This window comes from Erpetoichthys calabaricus, chromosome 5, assembly GCF_900747795.2.
Source record: "Erpetoichthys calabaricus chromosome 5, fErpCal1.3, whole genome shotgun sequence".
NCBI lineage: Eukaryota > Metazoa > Chordata > Cladistia > Polypteriformes > Polypteridae > Erpetoichthys > Erpetoichthys calabaricus.
Window position 1 is genome coordinate 82,945,716 of NC_041398.2, and position 22,450 is coordinate 82,968,165.

Below are 22,450 nucleotides of genomic sequence, written 5' to 3' on the forward strand. Positions count from 1 at the left end.
ACCGCAATGCACATGTAAGAATGCTGTTCATTGATTTCAGCTCAGCATTCAATACTATCATTCCCAGGCAGCTGATCAGTAAGCTGGATCTGCTCGGACTCAACACCTCCACCTGCAACTGGATTCTGGACTTTCTCACTGAAAGACCTCAAACAGTACAGATTGGGAATAAAAGATCTAACACCATCACACTGAGCACAGGTGCCCCCCCAGGGTTGTGTGTTGAGCCCGCTACTCTTCACGCTGTTGACCCATAAATGCACCACCAACTCTGACACAAACCACATTATCAAGTTCGCCGATGACACTACAGTAGTGGGACTCATTGAGAACGACGATGATGCGGCGTACAGAGAAGAGGTGGAACGGTTGGAACTTTGGTATAAAGACAATAAACTGTCTCTTAATGTTGAAAAGACAAAAGAGTTGATTGTTGACTTCAGGAAGACAAAGGCTGTCCATCTCCCACTCAACATTGATGGCGTCACAGTAGAGAGAGTGAAGAGCACCAAGTTCCTAGGTGTTCATATCACAGAGGACCTGTCCTGGACCAAAAACACCAACTATCTAACAAAAAGAGCCCAGCAGCGTCTTTACTTCCTACGACGACTGAAGAAGGTGCACCTCCCTAAACCTATATTTACCACCTTCTACAGAGGCACCATAGAGAGCGTCCTGACCAGCTGTATTACAGTCTGGTATGGAAACTGCCATGCCTCCGACCGCAAAGCCCTTCAGAGGATTGTGCGGACTGCTGAGTGCATCATTGGCAGCTCTCTACCCAGCCTGCAGGAGATCTACACCTCACGCTGCCTTCATAAAGCCACTAGCATCATGGCTGACCCCCACCACCCCTCCCACCAACTGTTTACTCCTCTTCCATCTGGAAGATGACTCTGCAGCATCAGGAGCAGGTCTGTGAGATTGTGCAATAGTTTCTTTCCCCAAGCAGTCCGGCTCCTGAACACCATGCTGCCCTCCTCCACACTGGACTCTTTACTCCACACATTCTCTGGAATAAATAATACTACGTAATACTGTATATGTTTTTTAGTTTTATATATATATATATATATATATATATATATATATATATATATATCTTGTGTACTGCACCTTTTTACTCTGGAGGACGATATTTCGTCCCACTGTGTACTGTAAGTATATTGTTAGGATGACAATAAAGCTCTACTACTACTACTACTACTACTAAAATAAGTGCCTGTGTAGTCCTCCCAGGTGCGTCAGCTGGGGACCGATCAGCTAATGCTGGTACCTGACTTTTATTTTCGATCTACAGATCAGTTGCACCAAAATCGGAATTTGATAAGTCAGAGTCCAATTCAGAAACAATACTAAATAAATAAATTCATTAATAAATAAATAAAATACATGGACCATTTTGCTTTGCACATTTGCTTTGCTCTCTCGCCTGATGTCGATGTCATTCTAGGCGTTGTTCACTCTGCGTTACTCACACACATGCAGGGATTCAACATCAAGTCAGCGAGGACAACAGTCCTATCAATGAGGGTCTACCTATGACCCAATGGTGAGTTTTATGCCCTTTGCCACTGAATGTCGACTTTAGTTGATATCTGCCCTCAACCCCTTGTGTCTAAAAAAAGTTGACATCTGCCCCAAAAGAGTTAAGGTGAGTCAGAGACTTGCAACCTTTTCTTTTTATGTTCCTCATGTAATTCGTAATTAAGGTATTATGTTTGACCAGACCCTGAGTTTTGATTCAGATGTTAGATTGTTGAAGTCAAAAACTGAGTACTCTTATGCCAATGGGGGCAACATGGAGATGCTTAGCCATGCTTTTATTTCCTCTTGTTTAGACTTTTGAAATGGACCTTTTACTTATCTAAACAATTAATTGTTGGACTGTCTTCAGTCAGTCCAAAAATACTGCTGCAAAGCTTTTAACAAGAACAAGTAGAAGGCCCCATGTTACTCCTGTTCTAATTGTATTACATTAGCTTCCAATTAATTTTAGAATTCATTTTAAAATTCTAGTTCTTGCATATCGTGTCATGTATGGTCAAGCTCTCAAGTATGTGGTGGAACTCTGAGTCGGATCTCTTTTTCCCTCTGGTCATTGTCTATGGACTATCCCCAAGACTCAATTAAAGACTTGTCATGAACAAGCTTTTGAGGTGGTAGACTTTTTAAGCAGGTATTAGGTTAATTGTAGGTTTACTTTATTTATACATTTTCTAGATAAGTGATTTTTTTCAGTTTTTATGAGCTTTAAGTACTGATTTTATATATGTTTGTATTTATTGTGTATGTGAAACACTTGGACTTTCTGTCTATGAAAGGTGCTATATAAAGTTTACTTACTTAATAGAAGCCACCAGACTGTTTCTGTTGAGTTTTGTTAATAAATTTGTTCATATGTTTTTCTGTTTAGAGGTGCACCGGAGTCTTTTTTGATAGCTCATATTAATGCAGAGTAGTTTCTTAAATATATAGGCTGATATTGGGTACCAAAGCATTTATTTATATTTATATACCTTGATGCTTCCCACTGCCCTCAACTGGACAGATGCTCACACTACACTTAAACTTAATTGAGGTTCCATGACTCTGTGGACTTTCAAGTACATAGTGCTATGAAATCTAAAAATTACCAATGCTTTTTGGAGTGCAGTAGTACCCAGCTCAGTTTTTTAAATCTTGATCTCCATACAAGGTGTTAAGTCCTTCAATGTAGGAATAATTGTAAACATAAATGCAAAAGCTCCAGCCTTGAAGAGTAATTTCAGTGTCACTGAAAATCTGTGGCAGCCTCTGAGAATAACACATTAACAACAACATCCGTCATGCTTTGTATAACTAAGAAGAATTGCAGCTTACTGTACAATTAAGGCTGAATTTCACTGTAAGATGAAGCAAGGCTGATGCTTACAAAAAAGCATTTATTCTGTTATCCAATATAAAAGCTGTACAACTAAGCAATAGTTCATGGATGTTATTTTTTTCTTTTTTTTTAATTTCTAAAAAATTATAGGCTTCACAAATTTTTCCTTACAATTTAAAAAGAAGCTAGTGAATCTATTGAAAGTGGCAAGGTAATTTATTTCCTATTTATATTCATTTAAAAATTCATGATTACATTTTCTAGGGTACCATTACATGTTATAGTTACATGTAGCTGATTTAGGGGCAGTGCAGTGACAAAGTGGTTAATGCTTCTTTTTGCCCCCAGAAATACGGTCCATTTATGGTGTGTAGTTTGTAAGTTCTTTTTGTGTCTGTTTTTTCTGCAATGGAATGCTCTTATCTCATGGCTGCTGTTACTGGCATACACATTGTGGTGTAAAAAAGCCTTAGAAAATGGATGGATGAGGCCCACACTCTGTTGTTTTATTCTGAATTATGCAGATTCTTGATGAAATCCATTGGCTAGTTCTCTCCAGGACTGATCAACAAAAAGAAAGAGATAAACTTTACTTATGTTGTAATTTGAATGGAATCAAAAAATTGCTTGAGTATCTGTATTTGGATTAGTATTTTAATTCTCAGTATTGTGTACTTTACATAGATGCATTTGGACTCGCATGAGGCTCTTGGAGTTTTAAACACTTTATTTGAAACAGTGGCACCTTCTTCACTTCGTCCAGTTGACATGCTTTTACGAAGTATGTTTGTAACGCCTGTTACAATGGTAAGTCTACAATAAGTAAATGTTAAACGCGTAGTACCTTTATTAGTATTCTAAAATGAATAAACGTTTCACTATAGATTTAAAATTTATTTATTTTTAAGTTATTATATATGAATTCATCAGTTATTATTAAGTACTTGTATATATAATAATTACATAACTTTTAATAAAAATACTTTTTGTTTTGGAAAAATGGCTGTGTATTTGAATTAAGGTTTAGAGATGCAAACATTAGTGTTTATATTTTTGGTTGTTTTTTTTTTTGTTTTTTTATTACAGTGATTTTATATAATTTTCTTAGGATCTTAAAACTTAAACTTAAGAACTAATTTGTTATGATTGTTTTCAAATGCATATTTATTATGTTTTTTGTTTAATGGGAGAAATATTGCTATAATAGGTAATAAAGCCTAATTCATCTAGTATGTTTTCCATAGTAATGCAAGATTTCTTCACAGAATAACAGTAAAAAAAGACAAACAGGTAGATTAATTGAGCAAAGAGTATAGCATCAACTAGGAAATTGTTCCTAATAGTTGGTTACACTCAGAAATGCATCAATAATTGCTTTTACAGTGGAATGTGTTAAATACCCCTGTTCCATGATTCCTTTACCCCATCAAAAATTAAAACGTCTAAAACATTCATTCTTAACAGCCTTTAAGTAAATGAATATTTGTAGTACCCATCAAATTTGTGTTGTAGCCTAAATATTGAATATGGCACATAGTTTTGGATAACACTATACAGTAGGTTACATGATAATTGTATGTCTTTCTATGAGTATGATTTATTCAGCATACAAGATTACTTTAATGTTGTTCCTTTTGAAGACTTCAGTGGGGACAGTACAGCTCTGGATATCGGGAATTTTAGCCATTTTGAGAGTGCTCATCTCTCAGTCCACAGAAGATATTGTCCTGTCTCGTGTACAAGAGCTTTATCTGTCGCCTTATTTCATCTCCTGTACGAATATCGAAAGACTAAGAGATTGTGCTTGCGACATACTACCTTCAGAGGAAGCTATTGGAGAGGCACAGAATAAGCATCCACCTGAGGACACTTTTGCAAGGTATATATATTAGTACATTATTTTTTGTTAGCTTATTTAAAGAGATTTTTGTTTATGCATTTTCCTCTCCAAGGGTCTGCTTTTGTAAACAGAACGAGAGTCCTTACGAATCAAATGTGCTAAACTATGTTTTGGTCTCCTACTATAGTTTTTTTTTTTTTGTCATTTCATAATCTGCAAAAACCAGACTGGAGGCAGTGTGCTAAATGTACAGCTGTTTTGAATGTAGAGCAAGTAAAGCACACTCATGAAAACTACTTTTAAAATAATACTCCACCAAAAATTTGTGATTTATATGGTATTTATCCAGTGTACATTGTAACTAGTGAGAAAATGTTTAATGTTGTGATTTTGTGGAAAATGGACATAACAATGTTTCTGATGAAAAAGGACCCAATGGTGATCAACAATGGACAACAGCAATGTACAAAACACATGTATTTTGTGCTAAAATATTATTACATAAATAACTCATAAACAGGAAGCCACTTCATTTTTTATAGGACCACCTTAATGAGTTCATTGTTGCTGCTTTCAGTCAGTAAGGACAAATATTTAAGAAGAGAATTTTGACCAGCTCTAGTAGGTGCCTGGCGTTACACTGCAGATTCACAGGTGTAATTTTTGCATATGGTATCAATGCTGATATCTTTTCCAAAACAGGGTAGATGTCAATTTTTGAGCAGAAAAATCCATCAAATTTTGATTGAAGATTTTGATTCACTGCAAATTAGTGTGGTGGTTGTTCTGCATTTTAGCATCAACCATCAAGTTCAAATCAAAAGTGAAAGGATTTTGAATCCACCTGTAATGTAATGTTTCAGTTTGTTTTGTGCAAATATGTATTGTCACATTTTTCTGAATGAATCAAGATATCATTTTTAGTCCAATTTGGACTCTATCTAGAAAGCCCTTTTATAGAGCAAAAACATTTTGAAGTGTAAGGGATATTTTCATAATTGTTATTTCCCACACATCTCTTGGAAAAGTTTTCCTGGAATCTAGCCGTTTTCTCTATGTTCAGAACAGTAATTACTGACCTTTTAAACCTTAGACAGGATGCCAGTCCATCGCAGAGCAAACACACACACACACCCTCTCACTCACAACACACACTAGGGCTGATTTAGTGTTGCCATTTCACCTAACCTGCGTGTCTTTGGAAGGTGGGAGGAAACTAGAGCACCTGGAGGAAACCCACACAGATATGGGGAAAACATGCAGACTTTATACAGGGAGGATCCAGGATGTGAACCTAGGTCTCCTTACTGTGAGGCAGCAGTACTACCACTGCACTTCCATGCCACCCATATTTTCTGATCTTGTTAATTGCTTCTACTTACAGTGCATCCGGAAAGTATTCACAGCGCATCACTTTTTTCATCCACATTTTATTATGTTACAGCCTTATTCCAAAATGGATTAAATTCATTTTTTTCCTCAGAATTCTACACACAACACCCCATAATGACAATGTGAAAAAAGTTTACTTGAGATTTTTGTAAATTTATTAAAAATAAAAAAATTGATAAAGCACATGTATTCACAGCCTTTGCCATGAAGCTCAAAATTGAGCTCAGGTGCATCCTGTTTCCCCTGATCATCCTTGAGATGTTTCTGCAACTTAATTGGAGTCCACCTTGTGGTAAATTCAGTTGATTGGACATGATTTGGAAAGGCACACACCTGTCTATATAAGGTCCCACAGTTGACAGTTCATGTCAGAGCACAAACCAAGCATGAAGTCAAAGGAATTGTCTGTAGACCTCTGAGACAGGATTGTCATATCTGGGGAAGGTTACAGAAAAATTTCTGCTGCTTTGAAGGTCCCAATGAGCACAGTGGCCTCCATCATCCGTAAGTGGAAGAAGTTCGAAACCACCAGGACTCTTCCTAGAGCTGGCCGGCCATCTAAACTGAGCGATCGGAGGAGAAGGGTCTTAGTCAGGGAGGTGACCAAGAACCCGATGGTCACTCTGTCAGAGCTCCAGAGCTCCTCTGTGGAATTCCTCCTGGAATTTGTCAAAAGGCATCTAAAGGACTCTCAGACCATGAGAAAGAAAATTCTCTGGTCTGATGAGACAAAGATTGAACTCTTTGGTGTGAATGCCAGGCGTCACGTTTGGAGGAAACCAGGCACCGCTCATCACCAGGCCAATACCATCCCTACAGTGAAGCATGGTGGTGGCAGCATCATGCTGTGGGGATGTTTTTCAGCGGCAGGGACTGGGAGACTAGTCAGGATTAAGGGAAAGATGACTGCAGCAATGTACAGAGACATCCTGGATGAAAACCTGCTCCAGAGCGCTCTTGACCTCAGACTGGGGCGATGGTTCATCTTTCAGCAGGACAACGACCCTAAGCACACAGCCAAGATATCAAAGGAGTGGCTTCAGGACAACTCTGTGAATGTCCTTGAGTGGCCCAGCCAGAGTCCAGACTTGAATCCGATTGAACATCTCTGGAGAGATCTTAAAATGGCTGTGCACCGACGCTTCCCATCCAACCTGATGGAGCTTGAGAGGTGCTGCAAAGAGGAATTGGCGAAACTGGCCAAGGATAGGTGTGCCAAGCTTGTGGCATCATATTCAAAAAGACTTGAGGCTGTAATTGCTTCCAAAGGTGCATCGACAAAGTATTGAGCAAAGGCTGTGGATACTTATGTACATGAGATTTCTCAGTTTTTTTATTTTTAATAAATTTGCAAAAACCTCAAGTAAACTTTTTTCACGTTGTCATCATGGAGTGTTGTGTGTAGAATTCTGAGGAAAAAAATGAATTTAATCCATTTTGGAATAAGGCTGTAACATAACAAAATGTGGAAAAAGTGATGCGCTGTGAATACTTTCCGGATGCACTATATATTGTCTTTTGATTATAAAATACTAGTAATGACCAGTATACAAGCTAAAGGTCTCTGTAATGTGTAACAAGATGGCAGTCTCCAAGGAAGCCCCACATGAGAAAAAGCTTCTTAATATCATGATTAAAGTTTACAGAACGGCATATGGCAGGCCATGGACAATTTGTTTTTTCTGAATGAAATCAGCTTCATTTAGCACAAGCTGTATTTCACCACCCCTGGGTGATGCTTTTTAAAGTGTACAACATAGATTCTTCTCTGTATCTTTTTTCCCTGTCCTCCCCAGGTGCATGGATTAAATATACAGTACAGTGTAACTGTTGAACTTTTCAGTTTGCAGAAAATAATTTATCTTTCTCCATAATAGTTAAGATAAGCACTGGAGTGGCTTCAAACATGGAAATAAATGTCCATAAATGAATGGTGAATTTGAATTTAACATGACAATGTAATTTGTGAAAAGATTAGTCAGCTGTGCTTCACCAAGTATTTCTATCCACCATGACGGAGAATAAGCAAGTTGTCAAAGGAGTATAAACGAAAATCCTGGAAGCCATATTGTAGGTGTAAAGCTCATACAGATACAGTCATATGAAAAAGTTTGGGAACCCCTCTCAGCCTGCATAATAATTTACTCTACTTTAAACAAAAAAGATAACAGTGGTATGTCTTTCATTTCCTATGAACATCTGCGGTGTTTTCTGAACAAAGATTTTTAGTGAAACAGTATTTAGTTGTATGAAATTAAATCAAATGTGAAAAACTGGCTGTGCAAAAATTTGGGTACCCTTGTCATTTTGCTGATTTGAATGAATGTAACTGCTCAATACTGATTACTTGCAACACCAAATTGGTTGGATTAGCTTGCTAAACCTTGAACTTCATAGACAGGTGTGTACAATCATGAGAAAAGGTATTTAAGGTGGTCAATTGCAAGTTGTGCTTCCCTTTGACTCTCCTCTGAAGAGTGACAGCATGGGATCCTCAAAGCAACTCTCAAAAGATCTGAAAACAAAGATTGTTCAGTATCATGGTTTAGGGGAAGGCTACAAAAAGCTATCTCAGAGGTTTAAACTGTCAGTTTCAATTGTAAGGAATGTAATGAGGAAATGGAAGGCCACAGGCACAGTTGCTGTTAAACCCGGGTCTGGCAGGCCAAGAAAAATACAGGAGCGGCATATGTGCAGGATTGTGAGAATGGTTACAGACAACCCACAGATCACCTCCAAAGACCTGCAAGAACATCTTGCTACAGATGGTGTATCTGTGCATCGTTCTACAGTTCACTGCAGTTTGCACAAAGAACATCTGTATGGCAGGGTGATGAGAAAGAAGCCCTTTCTGCACTAATGCCACAAACAGAGTCGCTTGTTGTATGCAAATGCTCATGTAGACAAGCCAGATTCATTTTGGAACAAAGTGCTTTGGACTGATGAGACAAAAATTGAGTTATTTGGTCATAACAAAAAGCGCTTTGCATGGTGGGAGAAGAACACCGCATTCCAAGAAAAACACCTGCTACCTACTGTCAAATTTGGTGGAGGTTCCATCATGCTGTGGGGCTGTGTGGCTAATTCAGGGACTGGGGCCCTTGTTAAAGTCGAGGGTCAGATGAATTCAACCCAATATCAACAAATTCTTCAGGATAATGTTCAAGCATCAGTCACAAAGTTGAAGTTACACAGGGGTTGGACATTCCAACAAGACAATGACCCAAAACACAGTTCGAAATCTACAAAGGCATTCATGCAGAGAGAGAAGTACAATGTTCTGGAATGACCGTCACAGTCCCCTGACTTGAATATCATAGAAAATCTATGGGGTGATTTGAAGCAGGCTGTCCATGCTCGGCAGCCATCAAATTTAACTGAACTGGAGAGATTTTGTATGGAAGAATGGTCAATAATACCTCCATCCAGAATCCAGACACCCATCAAAGGCTAAAGGAGGCGTCTAGAGGCTGTTACATTTGTAAAGGAGGCTCAGCTAAGTATTGATGTAATATCTCTGTTGGGGTGCCCACATTTTTGCATCTGTCTAATTTTTTTATGATGCATATTGCATGTTTTCTGTTAATCCAATAAACTTAATGTCACTGCTGAAATACTACTGTTTCCATAAGGCATGTCATATATTAAAAGGAAGTTGCTACTTTGAAAGCTCAGCTAATGATAAACAAAAATCCAAAGAATTAAAGTTTGACAACCCACCCCTCTTTTCATATGACTGTATATTCAATAGACTGAAAACTGGAATTAATCCTGGATGTTTTACTGCTCAGTGTTTACTCTGTCAGTCAGTCATTTTCCAAACTGCTATATCCTAACACAGGGTCACGGGGGTCTGCTGGAGCCAATTCCCAGCCAGCACAGGGTGCAAGGCAGGAACAAATCCCGGGCAGGGCGCCAGCCCACCGCAGACTCTGTCATTTTGGATTTCACATTATAGTACATAATATGTTAAATAATGCATTAAACCAAACAGATATTTCAGCTTTTATATTTTATTCTTTTACATTTATTATACTAAAAAATCAATTTAATTTCAGTATTTTGTGCTAATGGAAAAAAATAAGCATTCCAGTAATAAGAAAAAATAGCATCAGTCATTCAGAAAGGTCAATACATTGGACCAATGAAGCATGATCTTCAAATTCTAGTGCTTTATTGAAGTTTGGGATTTATTGATTTATAACAACGCTTTTATTTTCTTGAAAGGTTTCTCATACAGCTTGTGGGGATTTTATTGGAAGATATTTCTACTAAACAGCTGAAAGTTGATATGAATGAACAACAACATACCTTTTACTGCCAGCAGCTTGGAACACTCCTCATGTGCCTCATACATATCTTCAAATCAGGTATTGTCTTAGTCTTATGTTGTTTAAGCCTTATTATGTTTAAATTTCAGTAGCCAGTCCTTGCCAAGGTTTAATTGTACAATAAAACAGTATTAAATCCTTAATCAAATGTGGTTGAATATGTGGAATCGTGTCTTTTTAATAGGTCCATCTTTAATTTCGACTTCCTAACTGTTGGTAATCATACTTATTTCAGTAATAATTGTATTATCTGTCTCTGTGTATTGTTATATGTCTTTTATTTGTGCTTTTGGTTTGCTTTGCTTTTCAGTTTAGTTAACTGGTTGTAGAGTTAAGAAGTGATTTTAAAGAGTGCCAAACTCTTTACAAAATAAATTTACACCATGAATGAGACAGTAATCCATCCCAAATCATGCATAAAGAAGGAATAAGAATAGCTAAAGAAAAGGTGCCTATTCATGTAACAGAAACAAACACAGTGCAGAAAACTAAATTTCTCATGGAAACTGAGCAGTGTGTTCCTTTAACAACTGGGAAATTTCCTCTTGTCAGCTTTTTTAAAATGCTGACCTCCACTTCTATTGTCCACTTCAAACTGCAGCAGCTTGTGAGTTGAAATCCTTCTTGTCCCGTGACTCTAGCCAATGCTTCTGGTACTACCACCTCCAATATATTCTTCTTAGTATCTGCTGCTATAGTCTTTGGAGATTCCTCAGAATGCTCTTTCATCCTGTTGACAACATCCTCAGTTAAGGTCCACATTTCTCCATCCTTGCTGAAAAGGACCTGAGTGATATCCCAGTTTCCCATTCTGTAACATTGAATGGCATACCAGAACCTGTTTGAGACAATCAAACTGTCATTCTCCTTGATCTCACCACACTCTGCCCCTACACATGCATTCTCTCCGGTTACAGCTACACCTGCCATATTTTTGGACTTCGGATACATTATAGGCAAATCCAGAGACCTTATTGCTAACAGTGCACACAAACGCCTCTTTCTTAAACTGAAAAATCAACATAAACCTCTGGTGTTCATTAGTTCATGTAATACCTCATGTATAATGTGGGTGGTGGGTGTAGAGTACAAGTCCAGCTAAGTGACAGTCTACACTGGAACACATCCAGGCATGCACAGCCTTGACAGTGCCAATTTGCTCTTGAAACATAACTAGTTTGGCAGGAAATGAGTTGTCCCCCATGTGGAAGGTAGACAAATACTAGCTAGATATAACAGGACCTTTCTCTGTGCACATTATTGGCTGTGCAACTAGACTTCTGGATAAAGACTGTGCTGTTTCCTGCTCGGTAGTTGCCAAGTGAAAGTGATGCAGGGCAGGTGTGGAGACACACACAAGTCCCCTTCTGTGTGAAGTCTTTGCCAGTAGATGAGTGGATCACCATGCTGCACCTTTGAATTTCAAAGTTGAAAAATTTGACATTCCTTAGTGTGTAAGTACCTAACAACAAATCAAAATATTTTACCTTTTTGGTGCTCAAAGGGTTCCATCAGGTGATTTTGAAGTCCTCATGATAGACTTCATAAATTATGTGGGAATAACTGAGATATCTGATAATGTATGTTTACATAGTGTGGCACCCGGACGGGGCTCATGCCCGGCCAGGACGCCCAGGAAGACAGGAGGTGGGCTCATTCCTCCTCCAGACCGCGAGGGGGCATCCGCCCTGGTTGTATTGGGGGCCATGGGTACAGGGCTTGGAAGCCCAACCCTGTAGGTGCCCGTGGTCACCGCCAGGGGGCGTCCTTCTGCCTGAAGGACCCTGGACCCCAGTACTTCCACCACACCAGGAAGTGCTGGGGGGGAAGAAGAGACGGAACACCCGGAGTGCTTCCGGGAGGACAGCCGGCATTTCCGCCACACTGGGGCGTGTCCGCGGGATTGCCGGTGCACACCTGGAACACATCCGGGTACAGATAAAAGGGGCCGCCTCCCTTCATTTGAGGCTGGAGTCTGGTGGAAGCAGGACAAGGAACGAGAGAAGGAGGCGGTCCGAAGAGGCAGAGTGGTTGGCCTGGACTTTGGGGAAGATTGGGGTTAGTGGCACTTATGGACATTTGTACATAATAAGTATTGTAAATAAACGTGTGTTGGGTGACATGAGCGTGTCTGCCTGTCTATGTCCGAGCCAGTCTCCACAATAGGAACAGTTTTATTATTATTTATAACAACTGGTTATGCTTACTAACCCTCGCTTTGTCAGAAACTCTTAAGTAGTATAAATGTTTCAGTGTTGGCTGTTAGATTATTATTGCCCAGTGTACCTGTGCCAGGTGTCAATAAATCACATTGTAGTGGTGAGGTGCTTAGCTGGCAACTGTTTAAAACTTAAACATCAGTATCAAAGCTTAACCAGCCTGTAAGTTATATTCTTATCCAGATTGTTTATATATAAATTAGTAAGAGCAGCAGCCCAAGCACTGAACCCTAAGGGACACCACTTTTAACATTACTTGATGCTGAAATAGTTGTTCTCAACCTTGCCCCTTATTTTTCCTAGTGTTCAGTCTAATTTTGCACCCATCTGCACACTGTGTCTTGGATTCCCACTTCTTTTAGTTTGTTCACTAGCCTCTCATGTGGGACCTTATCAAAACCTTTCTGAAAATCCAGGTTAATATCATGGAATTCCAGCATATTACTGAAACATGGTCTCTAAATCTAAATCCAGGTTAACTGTTTATGCAGTTGTTCTTGCCATGATATGTTTGATCTCTTCAGCAATGATTGTTTATATTAACATTTTGTCATTACGGGACGGGTCAGCGTTTTTTATTGTTAAAATATTGGGGAAATATTTGCTACTTTACAGTCCTGAGGATTATCCCCCAAATGTAGTGTTTTTAAAAAATATACATCAAAGTATGTACTCACTAACCTCGCTTTCCTGATTTGGTAATCTTTAGAAGCAGCACCTTTCATTCAACAATTTTCAGTATCACTTTAGATTAGGTGTCCATAATTTTACTGTAATTAACCTGTATAATTACAGAGTGACTAGGTGTTATTAAATGTACTTACTGTGTAGTACAGCATAACCATATAATTAAGTACTCAATTGTAATTGTTTTTCCACAATTTTTATAAGTATGTGTGTATATAAATTGTGAAATAACAATTAGAATTGAGTGCTTAACTGCAGCATTACATTGTGTTACACAGTAAATGCAAGGTAATAACACGTACTCTGTAATTATACAGCATAATTATGGACAACTAATCTAAAGTGATAGCCAATTTTCAAATCACCTTATTAATAGTTCCTCTTACCTTTGTGAGGTTATCAAGTCATTCATACGATGTACTTAGTATTTAAACATCTGTATATTTTAGTTCACCCTTAAAGTTGCAAATATACTTCACCTCATTGTTGACAGCAGCATTTCTCTAGCAGCCTTTGGCTCTCCAAACATCCTTTTAACAGTTTTTCCACATTAGCCCTATTATTAGTGCTGGATTTATTTCTCATGTATGCTTTATACAATTGTTTTAAGGCTTTTGTTTTAACATTTGAGTGAATGCCCCATTGACACTCTTTTAAGCCACAAGAACTAGCTTTTTGTTAATTTATATAAAATGCTTAGTTTAAGAACAATTCCCTGTGGAAAATGACTGAGAAAAAATAATTTGGATTTGAAAAATACCCAATATTGTAATGTATATTTAATTTTATTTTGGCTTTTTAATTGTGGTTCAGAAATTTCAGAATGATCTTGTATATCTGCATTTATATAACACTGAATGTAAAAAAGGTGCCTGTCACCTCTTATGGCAGTATCTGTGTTTTGAAGAGAAGCAAAATGTACATGGTGAAGCTGATGCTCAGCATGCAATAAAGAATGTTGCACTTTAACAGGTACTGTTGATGTAAAAAATAAGATTGTTTTGAATTAGCAATTTTATTATGGGTTTTAATGCTCTAAGCTTTGAGTACACCTAAAAATACTTTCCTTTTAGAAACATTTTCGTAATCAGACATAGTTACTATACATTTATGTAATAATATACTGTATAAAATTGTTTAGTTTGGTTACATTTTGTAATACCAGTTTGTTTTATAAGTTAATGATATGAAGACACAGTAAAAATTATTTCACTTTTTTGTATGTATTAACTCATTTTCAGCTCTGTCACTTCATTTTATATTTACGTTCTGTTGCAGGAATGTTTAGGAGAATTACAGCAGCTGCAACAAAAATGCTGAAGGGAGATGGCTGTGATGGCAGTTTTTATACCCTGGAACACTTGAACATTATGATTCAGTCTTTGATCACTACACATCCTTCCTTGGTCCTTTTATGGTGTCAGATCCTCTTACTTATTAATTACACCAACTATACTTGGTGGTCAGAGGTACACCAAACACCCAGGTAAACCGAAGCTTTTTTTCATAGTATTGTTACTATTAACAGGAACACTTGAACATTCGAATTGGCTTCACTGTTTCTCTTATTGAAGGATTTTTTTTTACATGTGAATTAGTATTTATACACTTCAAGAAAGGAAAGTTTAAGGTGGGTTTACATAAAATTTTTGGCCCGGAAATAAGTCTATTTTCATAATACTCCTTTGAGACGTTATTGGTTTTCTATATTCTTTTGAAAATATACATTTTATTTTGTGAATTCTAATGTAAGGTGTGGAAACCATTTCTGTATGACTTTACCTTCAAAGGACATAAAGTAACTATAATAACTGTCACCTTTTTTTCAGTTTTGCAAATTTTACTTGTTTCATATGGAATATGTAATTTTAAATTAGAACTTTTTGTTGTAGGTAAGCTGAAACCTTTTTTGATCAAAGTGAAGTTGTTTTTGGTTTTGATTTTTCTCAAAATTACTTATAAATAGCAAACAAAATAACTAATTCTTCAGGAATTAATCCGCTTTCCTTTGGTACATCTAAACAAGCTATGGAGCAATGATTGTCGCATAATTTCAGTGGGGTTGAACTGTGTGGAGATGATATCTTCCATGAGTGTTCAGTACAAATCGGCAATTATTTGTTGAAAATCACTATATACATCTTGCATTAAACAAAACTGTTAATGTTTTATTTTTATAGGAGAGGGTGGTGTCACTAGTTTAGGATCCAGGGTGGCGGAGGCATGCATGTGATTGTCCTGGGAGCACCTGGGTTTTCTTTAGAAAGTACTGGAGAAAGTTGCTGGGACTATGAAGCCCTGGTCAGTCAATCTATCACTAACCTCATCAGGGGGATAGAAATGATGATTATGATTTTTGATTCTAAATAACTCACTTTGAAAATAAATCTCTCAAATATAAAAAAAAATCTTGAGTTGAGACATGATTTTCTCAGAGACACTTTAATGACAGCTGCTGTACAGGCTTTTAAATGTTCGAAGTGCTGCGTGACATGCAGATCATGCAGCATGACACATGCAGCAGCAGCAAGCCAGCTGATTGAGCATAGAGGAGGTAAAAAAAATGTATTTGTTTCCCATTGTATCACCGTTTAAGAGAGGGTTTTGGAGGAGCGACTGCATCTCCTTAGCGTGCGTTCAGCCCCCTTCTTCACAATGCGAGAGGCAGAGACGTGAAGTGGCTGGCGCCCCAGGGCACCATATTGAGCGGCACAGTGGCACTATAGTTAGTGCTGCTGGCTTACGTCATCCACTTAGAGAGTGTCACTGTGTATGTGTGGTTTCCACAATCCCTTTGCCCTTTTGTTTCAGTTCTTGGTAAAGACATACATATTAGGTTAATTGGTGGCTCATATTTTGTATATTAAAAATTTGTTCTGTACAGAATCACTGACTATTGTATCTTTAGTAAGTTGTTGGTTACACTGATACAGTGGTTAATCTTCACCTTAAACAGTTTTTTTGTGTTAAGTTCTCAATTTGTATACGTCTGTTTATATAGTCTCATGTCCTACATTTTTATTTATGTTGGCTTTCTTTGGGGACTCTTGAAGAGTCCAAATATGTGGCTAGTGCTCAGCACTGCAGTGGACTTCTTTCCTGCCTAGTATTTATTCTCGCTCTGTGCCGATTACTATCTTAATAGGCTCCAGTTTCTTGTGACTCTGTATGTGAAATTTGAGATGAACAGAATGAATACAGTAATCCCTCCTCCATCACGGGGGTTGCGTTCCAGACCCCCCCGCGAAAGGTGAAAATCCGCGAAGTAGAAACCATATGTTTATATGGTTATTTTTATATTGTCATGCTTGGGTCACAGATTTGCACAGAAACACAGGAGGTTGTAGAGAGACAGGAACGTTATTCAAACACTGCAAACAAACATTTGTGTCTTTTTCAAAAGTTTAAACTGTGCTCCATGACAAGACAGAGATGACAGTTCCGTCTCACAATTAAAAGAATGCAAACATATCTTCCTCTTCAAAGGAGTGCGCGTCAGGAGCAGAGACTGTCAGAAAGAGAGAGGAAAGCAAACAAATCAATAGGGCTGTTTGGCTTTTAAATATGCGAAGCACCGCGGCACAAAGCATTTACAATGAAGGCAGCAGCTCACACCCCCTCCGTCAGGAGCAGAGAGAGAGAGAGACAGAGAAAAACAAACAATCAAAAATCAATACGTGCCCTTCGAGCTTTTAAGTATGCGAAGCACCGTGCAGCATGTCGCTTCACGAAGCAGCTGCACAGAAGGTAGCAACGTGAAGATAATCTTTCAGCATTTTTAGACGAGCGTCCGTATCGTCTAGGTGTGCGAACAGCCCCCCTGCTCAATCCCCCTACGTCAGGATCAGAGAAAGTCAGCGCAAGAGAGAGAGAAAAGTAAGTTGGGTTGCTTCTCAGCCATCTGCCAATAGCGTCCCTTGTATGAAATCAACTGGGCAAACCAACTGAGGAAGCATGTACCAGAAATTAAAAAACCCATTGTCCGCAGAAATCCACGAACCAGCAAAAAATCCGTGATATATATTTAAATATGCTTACATATAAAATCCGTGATGGAGTGAAGCCGCAAAAGGCGAAGCGCGATATAGCGAGGGATTACTGTAAATGAATGAAAATGACTACATGCAATTGTTGCTGAAATGTCTTATATAGGCAAATATAACAACATAACTTCACTTTTCTAAATAAATAACAGTATTTGTTTGTTTGTTTTCTGTTTCAGGAGACACAGCTTGTCAAGTACTAAATTGCTAAGTCCCCACATTTCAATTGAAGGAGATGACTCTAAGTTAGAGTCTAAAATGACCATATGCAATAGAGAGATTGTCAGGAGAGGTGCACTGATCCTATTTTGTGATTATGTTGTAAGTTATTTAAAATTGCCTCTTTCTGTGTATGGCTTGATAGAAAAAAAGTGAAAATTTTTGACTTATATATATCATGTACCAAATATGATTAATAATATTTTGTAAAGCTAATTTATGTTTGTTTTTTATGTGCCTAGTGCCTAGTATATTACTTGAGTGTAGTTCTCAACCCCCTGACTGAGATTCAAACAGGAAAATATGGGACTGCATTATCCTTTGTAAAACCAATTAAATTATTTTAAAAATTACTTGTTTTCAGTAGCTTTAATGTGTAATTGTCCATTTTTTTTTTTGGCCACTGTTTACTCCTGCATTTCAAAACAAATGTATAATGCATTCTCAACATTGGGATGCTTCAAAGCATATTTCATAATGTGATGTGAATATGCTAAAATGTGTACACAGCTGATGTAGCCACTAAATACTATGAATAACACAAAATGTTAATGGCAGAAACGCACTTCCTGTCTCACTTGTAAGGCGTTGGAAAAATAAATGATAGAAACTGCTCTGTGTTTTGAGAATTTGGATTTTATGAACATTATTTAAAAAAAAAAAAAAGTAATTTGAAAATTCTGTGCATACAAAACAAGTACCAGCAACTGTTCTGTCTCCTTCAGAATTTCGGCAGCTTTACTGCAAAATGCAATGACGAACTGTATGAATAACCAAATTTTTTTTAAAAATTTTATTAGGCAAGGACACTTTCAAAGTAATCCTATGTTTTTTCCTATGTCCTATGTGTTTTTGTTGTTCTCATTTTTGTTTCTTTTTTCTTTTTTATTCTTAGTGCCAGAACCTACATGATTCTGAACACCTGACGTGGCTTATCGTAAACCATGTACAAGATTTAATTAACCTGTCCCATGAACCTCCAGTACAGGATTTCATTAGCGCTATTCACAGGAACTCTGCAGCAAGTGGCCTTTTTATACAGGCCATTCAGTCACGCTGTGATAATCTCTCAACTGTAAGTATTTCAAGTGTTGTAGGTTTGACAAATGTTTTTTTTATTCCTATATTTTTATATACAATATTATTATTGTTATTTAGATTTTTGCCCAACTTTTACTTTTCAGCCATCGGTAACTTACTGATTTCAGTTTTAACATCAAATTCTTTGAAACTGAAATGCAGATACCATGTTTTAACATGAATTTATCCAGCTGTAATCAGAAATGCTTAATAAAATGGTACAACATTTCTTATTGAATCTTTAGAAATGGATTAATACAGTGTTTTTCAAAGTTGTTTTTAGACACTTTTAGACACTTCAGAAAGGAGTAGTTTAAAATATACAACCATATGAATCCAGTATTACGTATTCCAATTCTAACAAACTTTTTTACTTATTAATTATTGTATGTTGCACAGTCTATTAAAAATAGAGAGGAATATCAGTAATTAGTACTAGTTTAAAATGAATATGTAATTTGTTGGCATGTACCTACTTTCTTTAATTTGCTTTGTCTGCACATATAGTATGAATTTATTGATTGAGCATTAATTACATGGGAATAGCCTGTATATCCCCCCAAAAAAAACTGCTGTAAGGAGATGACAGTAGTATGCTTTGGACATTCTTTCACCCTGTCAAACAATATTGGTTTAAAGCATATATCAGCAAGCCCCTCAGTGCATGCTCCCATCCTCTCTCTCTCTCTCTCTCTCTCTCTCTCTCTCTCTCTCTCTCTCTCTGTCTCTCAAAACTTGAACATGCTATATTTTTGTCAAGTGATTTGTAGAACAGACAGTTCCATATTTTGGGAAAGACATTAAACAAGGTTACTGGCTCAGTCTTAGCCTACTTATGGTTATATTCACATTACCAGCCTGAATTGACTCAAATATGATTTTTTGCCTTAATGTGACACAGATCTGATGTTTTGTGGGCTGCGTGGACACAGAAATCTGATCGTTTTAAATCAGATTTGAATTAAACACATCTCTTGGTGTAGCAGTGCCATCAATAGCTGTGAAAACAACAAAAGCTAGCCATCTGGCTTTTTTCACCTTCTTGACCTAATCATGTACAACTGCCAAATTGTTTATCATCCTTCAGAGCAGAATGCAATGCATACACTAGCGATAGTAGTGATAATAATATTGATCAAATCATTTTAAGTGTTTGCATTGCAGCAGTTTAAAAAATGTATCCTGATATTGTATGATGTCCTGGGTGGATTGGCAGTTATTTATTATTTTACTTTCCATGTATAAGAAAAGAAGTTTAAATCCATAGATAATTACATTTTTGGGAGAAGAAATGTTTTATATTTCTTGTATGAGATGAATGAAAAGTGAAATATAAAAGTAAAGCATGAAAGATGCTTATTTTCACTCAGTGACCATAATATAGCTACTGAATTTAAATAATTTGTGTTGCTTTATACAACTTATACATTTAATATTTTGTTATTTTCTTTTACTGTTTTATAGCCAACAATGTTGAAAAAAACCTTACATTGTTTAGAGGGAATTCATCTTAGTCAGTCTGGAGCTGTATTAATGCTCTATGTGGATAAGCTCATTTGCACTCCTTTTCGGGTTTTGGCTCGTATGGTTGATACCCTGGCTTGTCGGCGTGTAGAAATGCTACTAGTAGAGACATTGCAGGTAAGTGGAGAAGTGAAAATATAAGCTTACATATGTGTATATGTATATATACAGTAATCCCTCGCTATATCGCGCTTCGCCTTTCGCGGCTTCACTCCATCGCGGATTTTATATGTAAGCATATTTAAATATATATCGCGGATTTTTCGCTGCTTCGCGGGTTTCTGCGGACAATGGGTCTTTTAATTTCTGGTACATGCTTCCTCAGTTGGTTTGCGCGGTTGATTTCATACAAGGGACGCTATTTTCAGATGGCTGAGAAGCTACCCAACTTACTTTTCTTTCTCTCTCTCTTGCGCTGACTATCTGTGATCCTGTTGTGAGCAGGGGGGCTGTTCGCACACCTAGACGATACGGACGCTCGTCTAAAAATGCTGAAAGATTATCTTCACGTTGCTACCTTCAGTGTGCAGCTTTTAAGTATGCTGCACGGTGCTTCGCATACTTAAAAGCTCAAAGGGCACGTATTGATTTTTTTATCTGTCTCTCTCTCTCTCTCTCTGCTCCTGACGGAGGGGGTGTGAGCTGCCGCCTTCAACAGCTTTGTGCCGCGGTGCTTCGCATACTTACAAGCCAAACAGCCCTATTAAATTGTTTGCTCCTTTGAAGAGGAAGATATGTTTGCATTCTTTTAATTGTGAGACTGAACTGTCATCTCTGTCTTGTCATGGAGCACAGTTTAAACTTTTGAAAAAGAGACAAATGTTTGTTTGCAGTGTTTGAATAACGTTCCTGTCTCTCTATAACCTCCTGTGTTTCTGCGCAAATCTGTGACCCAAGCATGACAATATAAAAATAACCATATAAACATATGGTTTCTACTTCGCGGATTTTCTTATTTCACGGGTGGCTCTGGAACGCAACCCCCGCGATGGAGGAGGGATTACTATATATATATATATATATATATATATATATATATATATATATATATATATATATATATATATGTGTGTGTGTGTGTATGTATGTATGTATGTATGTATGTATGTATGTGTATGTGTGTGTGTGTGTATATATATATGCATGTATATATATGTGTAGATGTACAGTATGTATGTATATATATATATATGTATTTATGAAAAGTCTTTTTTTTTTTTTTTTTTAAATTATAGAACAGTATTGCCCAGTTACCAGTTGAAGAGCTTGACCGAATTCAGCAGTACCTCCAAAGCAGTGGGTTAGCTCAAAGGTAACTAGGGGCCATCACATTAGTACATGGCACTCATTTGTAATTGCTTAATAGTTAAGTCTTGAAAATTGTATGTTTAAACGTTACTTTTTTTAAAATGCATTTTTCATATACACTGCCAGTCATACCTGTTTGTGCTATTCTTAGCATTTCACATAGATTTATTTCCCTGTATATTACATTTGTACAGTTCTGTCTCCCTTTCATGCAGACTTCTGCAGTTTTTTTATACATGACAAAATTCCAATCCTCTGTATTTCTAGTCCCCCAATGGCAGATTTTCATGGAAGAAGCTAAGGATTACAAAGATCGCCAATTATCTACTGATTATTCATAAATTACTCAATGCATCAGATATAACAACTTTGGAATTTTTTAAAACTGTCTAAATTGTTAACAGTGTGAATAATTAAAAGAAGAATTTGTAGTTAAAAAAAACCAAACAAACTGCAGGTTTTAGAAAGAACTGCATTTTTTATTAAATAATAGAAAAACGGTGCTTGTTCATAAATAAATATGGCCAATTATAGCAGAAATATGAGATTCTTTTTTTAATCCAAGTACTGAAAAAAGGAAAGAAGATGCAAAATCTGATTTTGAAATGAGTGTAATTGTAATTCCAATTTAGAATAGCTTCACCTATTAAGAAAGAATGGTAAGTAACATGAATGACATACATTCATTTTGAAATGGCACTGAGCACAAGGCAGAAAATAGACCTGGACAGAGCAACAGTCCTTTGCAAGGACGACTCAAGCACATATCTGCACTAACACTCAACTGAAATCTCTATTCACCCTAACATGCGTGTGTTTGAGGATGTCACCACAGCGCCCGGAATGAAACCCAAGAAGAATGTGTAGACTCTACACAGCCCATGACTGGCACAGAATTTGTGATGCTAGATCAGTGAAGTAGCACTTCTAACCATTGCACT

At 37.3% G+C, this 22,450-nt stretch overlaps 1 protein-coding gene across 4 annotated transcripts in view; it reads left to right on the forward strand.

Annotated features, from left to right (window-relative positions):
- htt (huntingtin) overlaps positions 1–22,450 on the forward strand; it is a 242,530-nt gene that overhangs the window by 161,885 nt on the left and 58,195 nt on the right. For all 4 annotated transcript variants that reach the window (XM_051928233.1, XM_028801715.2, XM_051928234.1 and 1 more), the window contains 8 exons: positions 3,551–3,673; positions 4,507–4,745; positions 10,326–10,468; positions 14,614–14,821; positions 17,558–17,699; positions 18,493–18,672; positions 20,142–20,318; positions 21,437–21,513. In XM_051928233.1, coding sequence (XP_051784193.1) covers positions 3,551–3,673; positions 4,507–4,745; positions 10,326–10,468; positions 14,614–14,821; positions 17,558–17,699; positions 18,493–18,672; positions 20,142–20,318; positions 21,437–21,513 — 1,289 coding nt within the window. The remainder of the gene's footprint in view (positions 1–3,550; positions 3,674–4,506; positions 4,746–10,325; positions 10,469–14,613; positions 14,822–17,557; positions 17,700–18,492; positions 18,673–20,141; positions 20,319–21,436; positions 21,514–22,450) is intronic.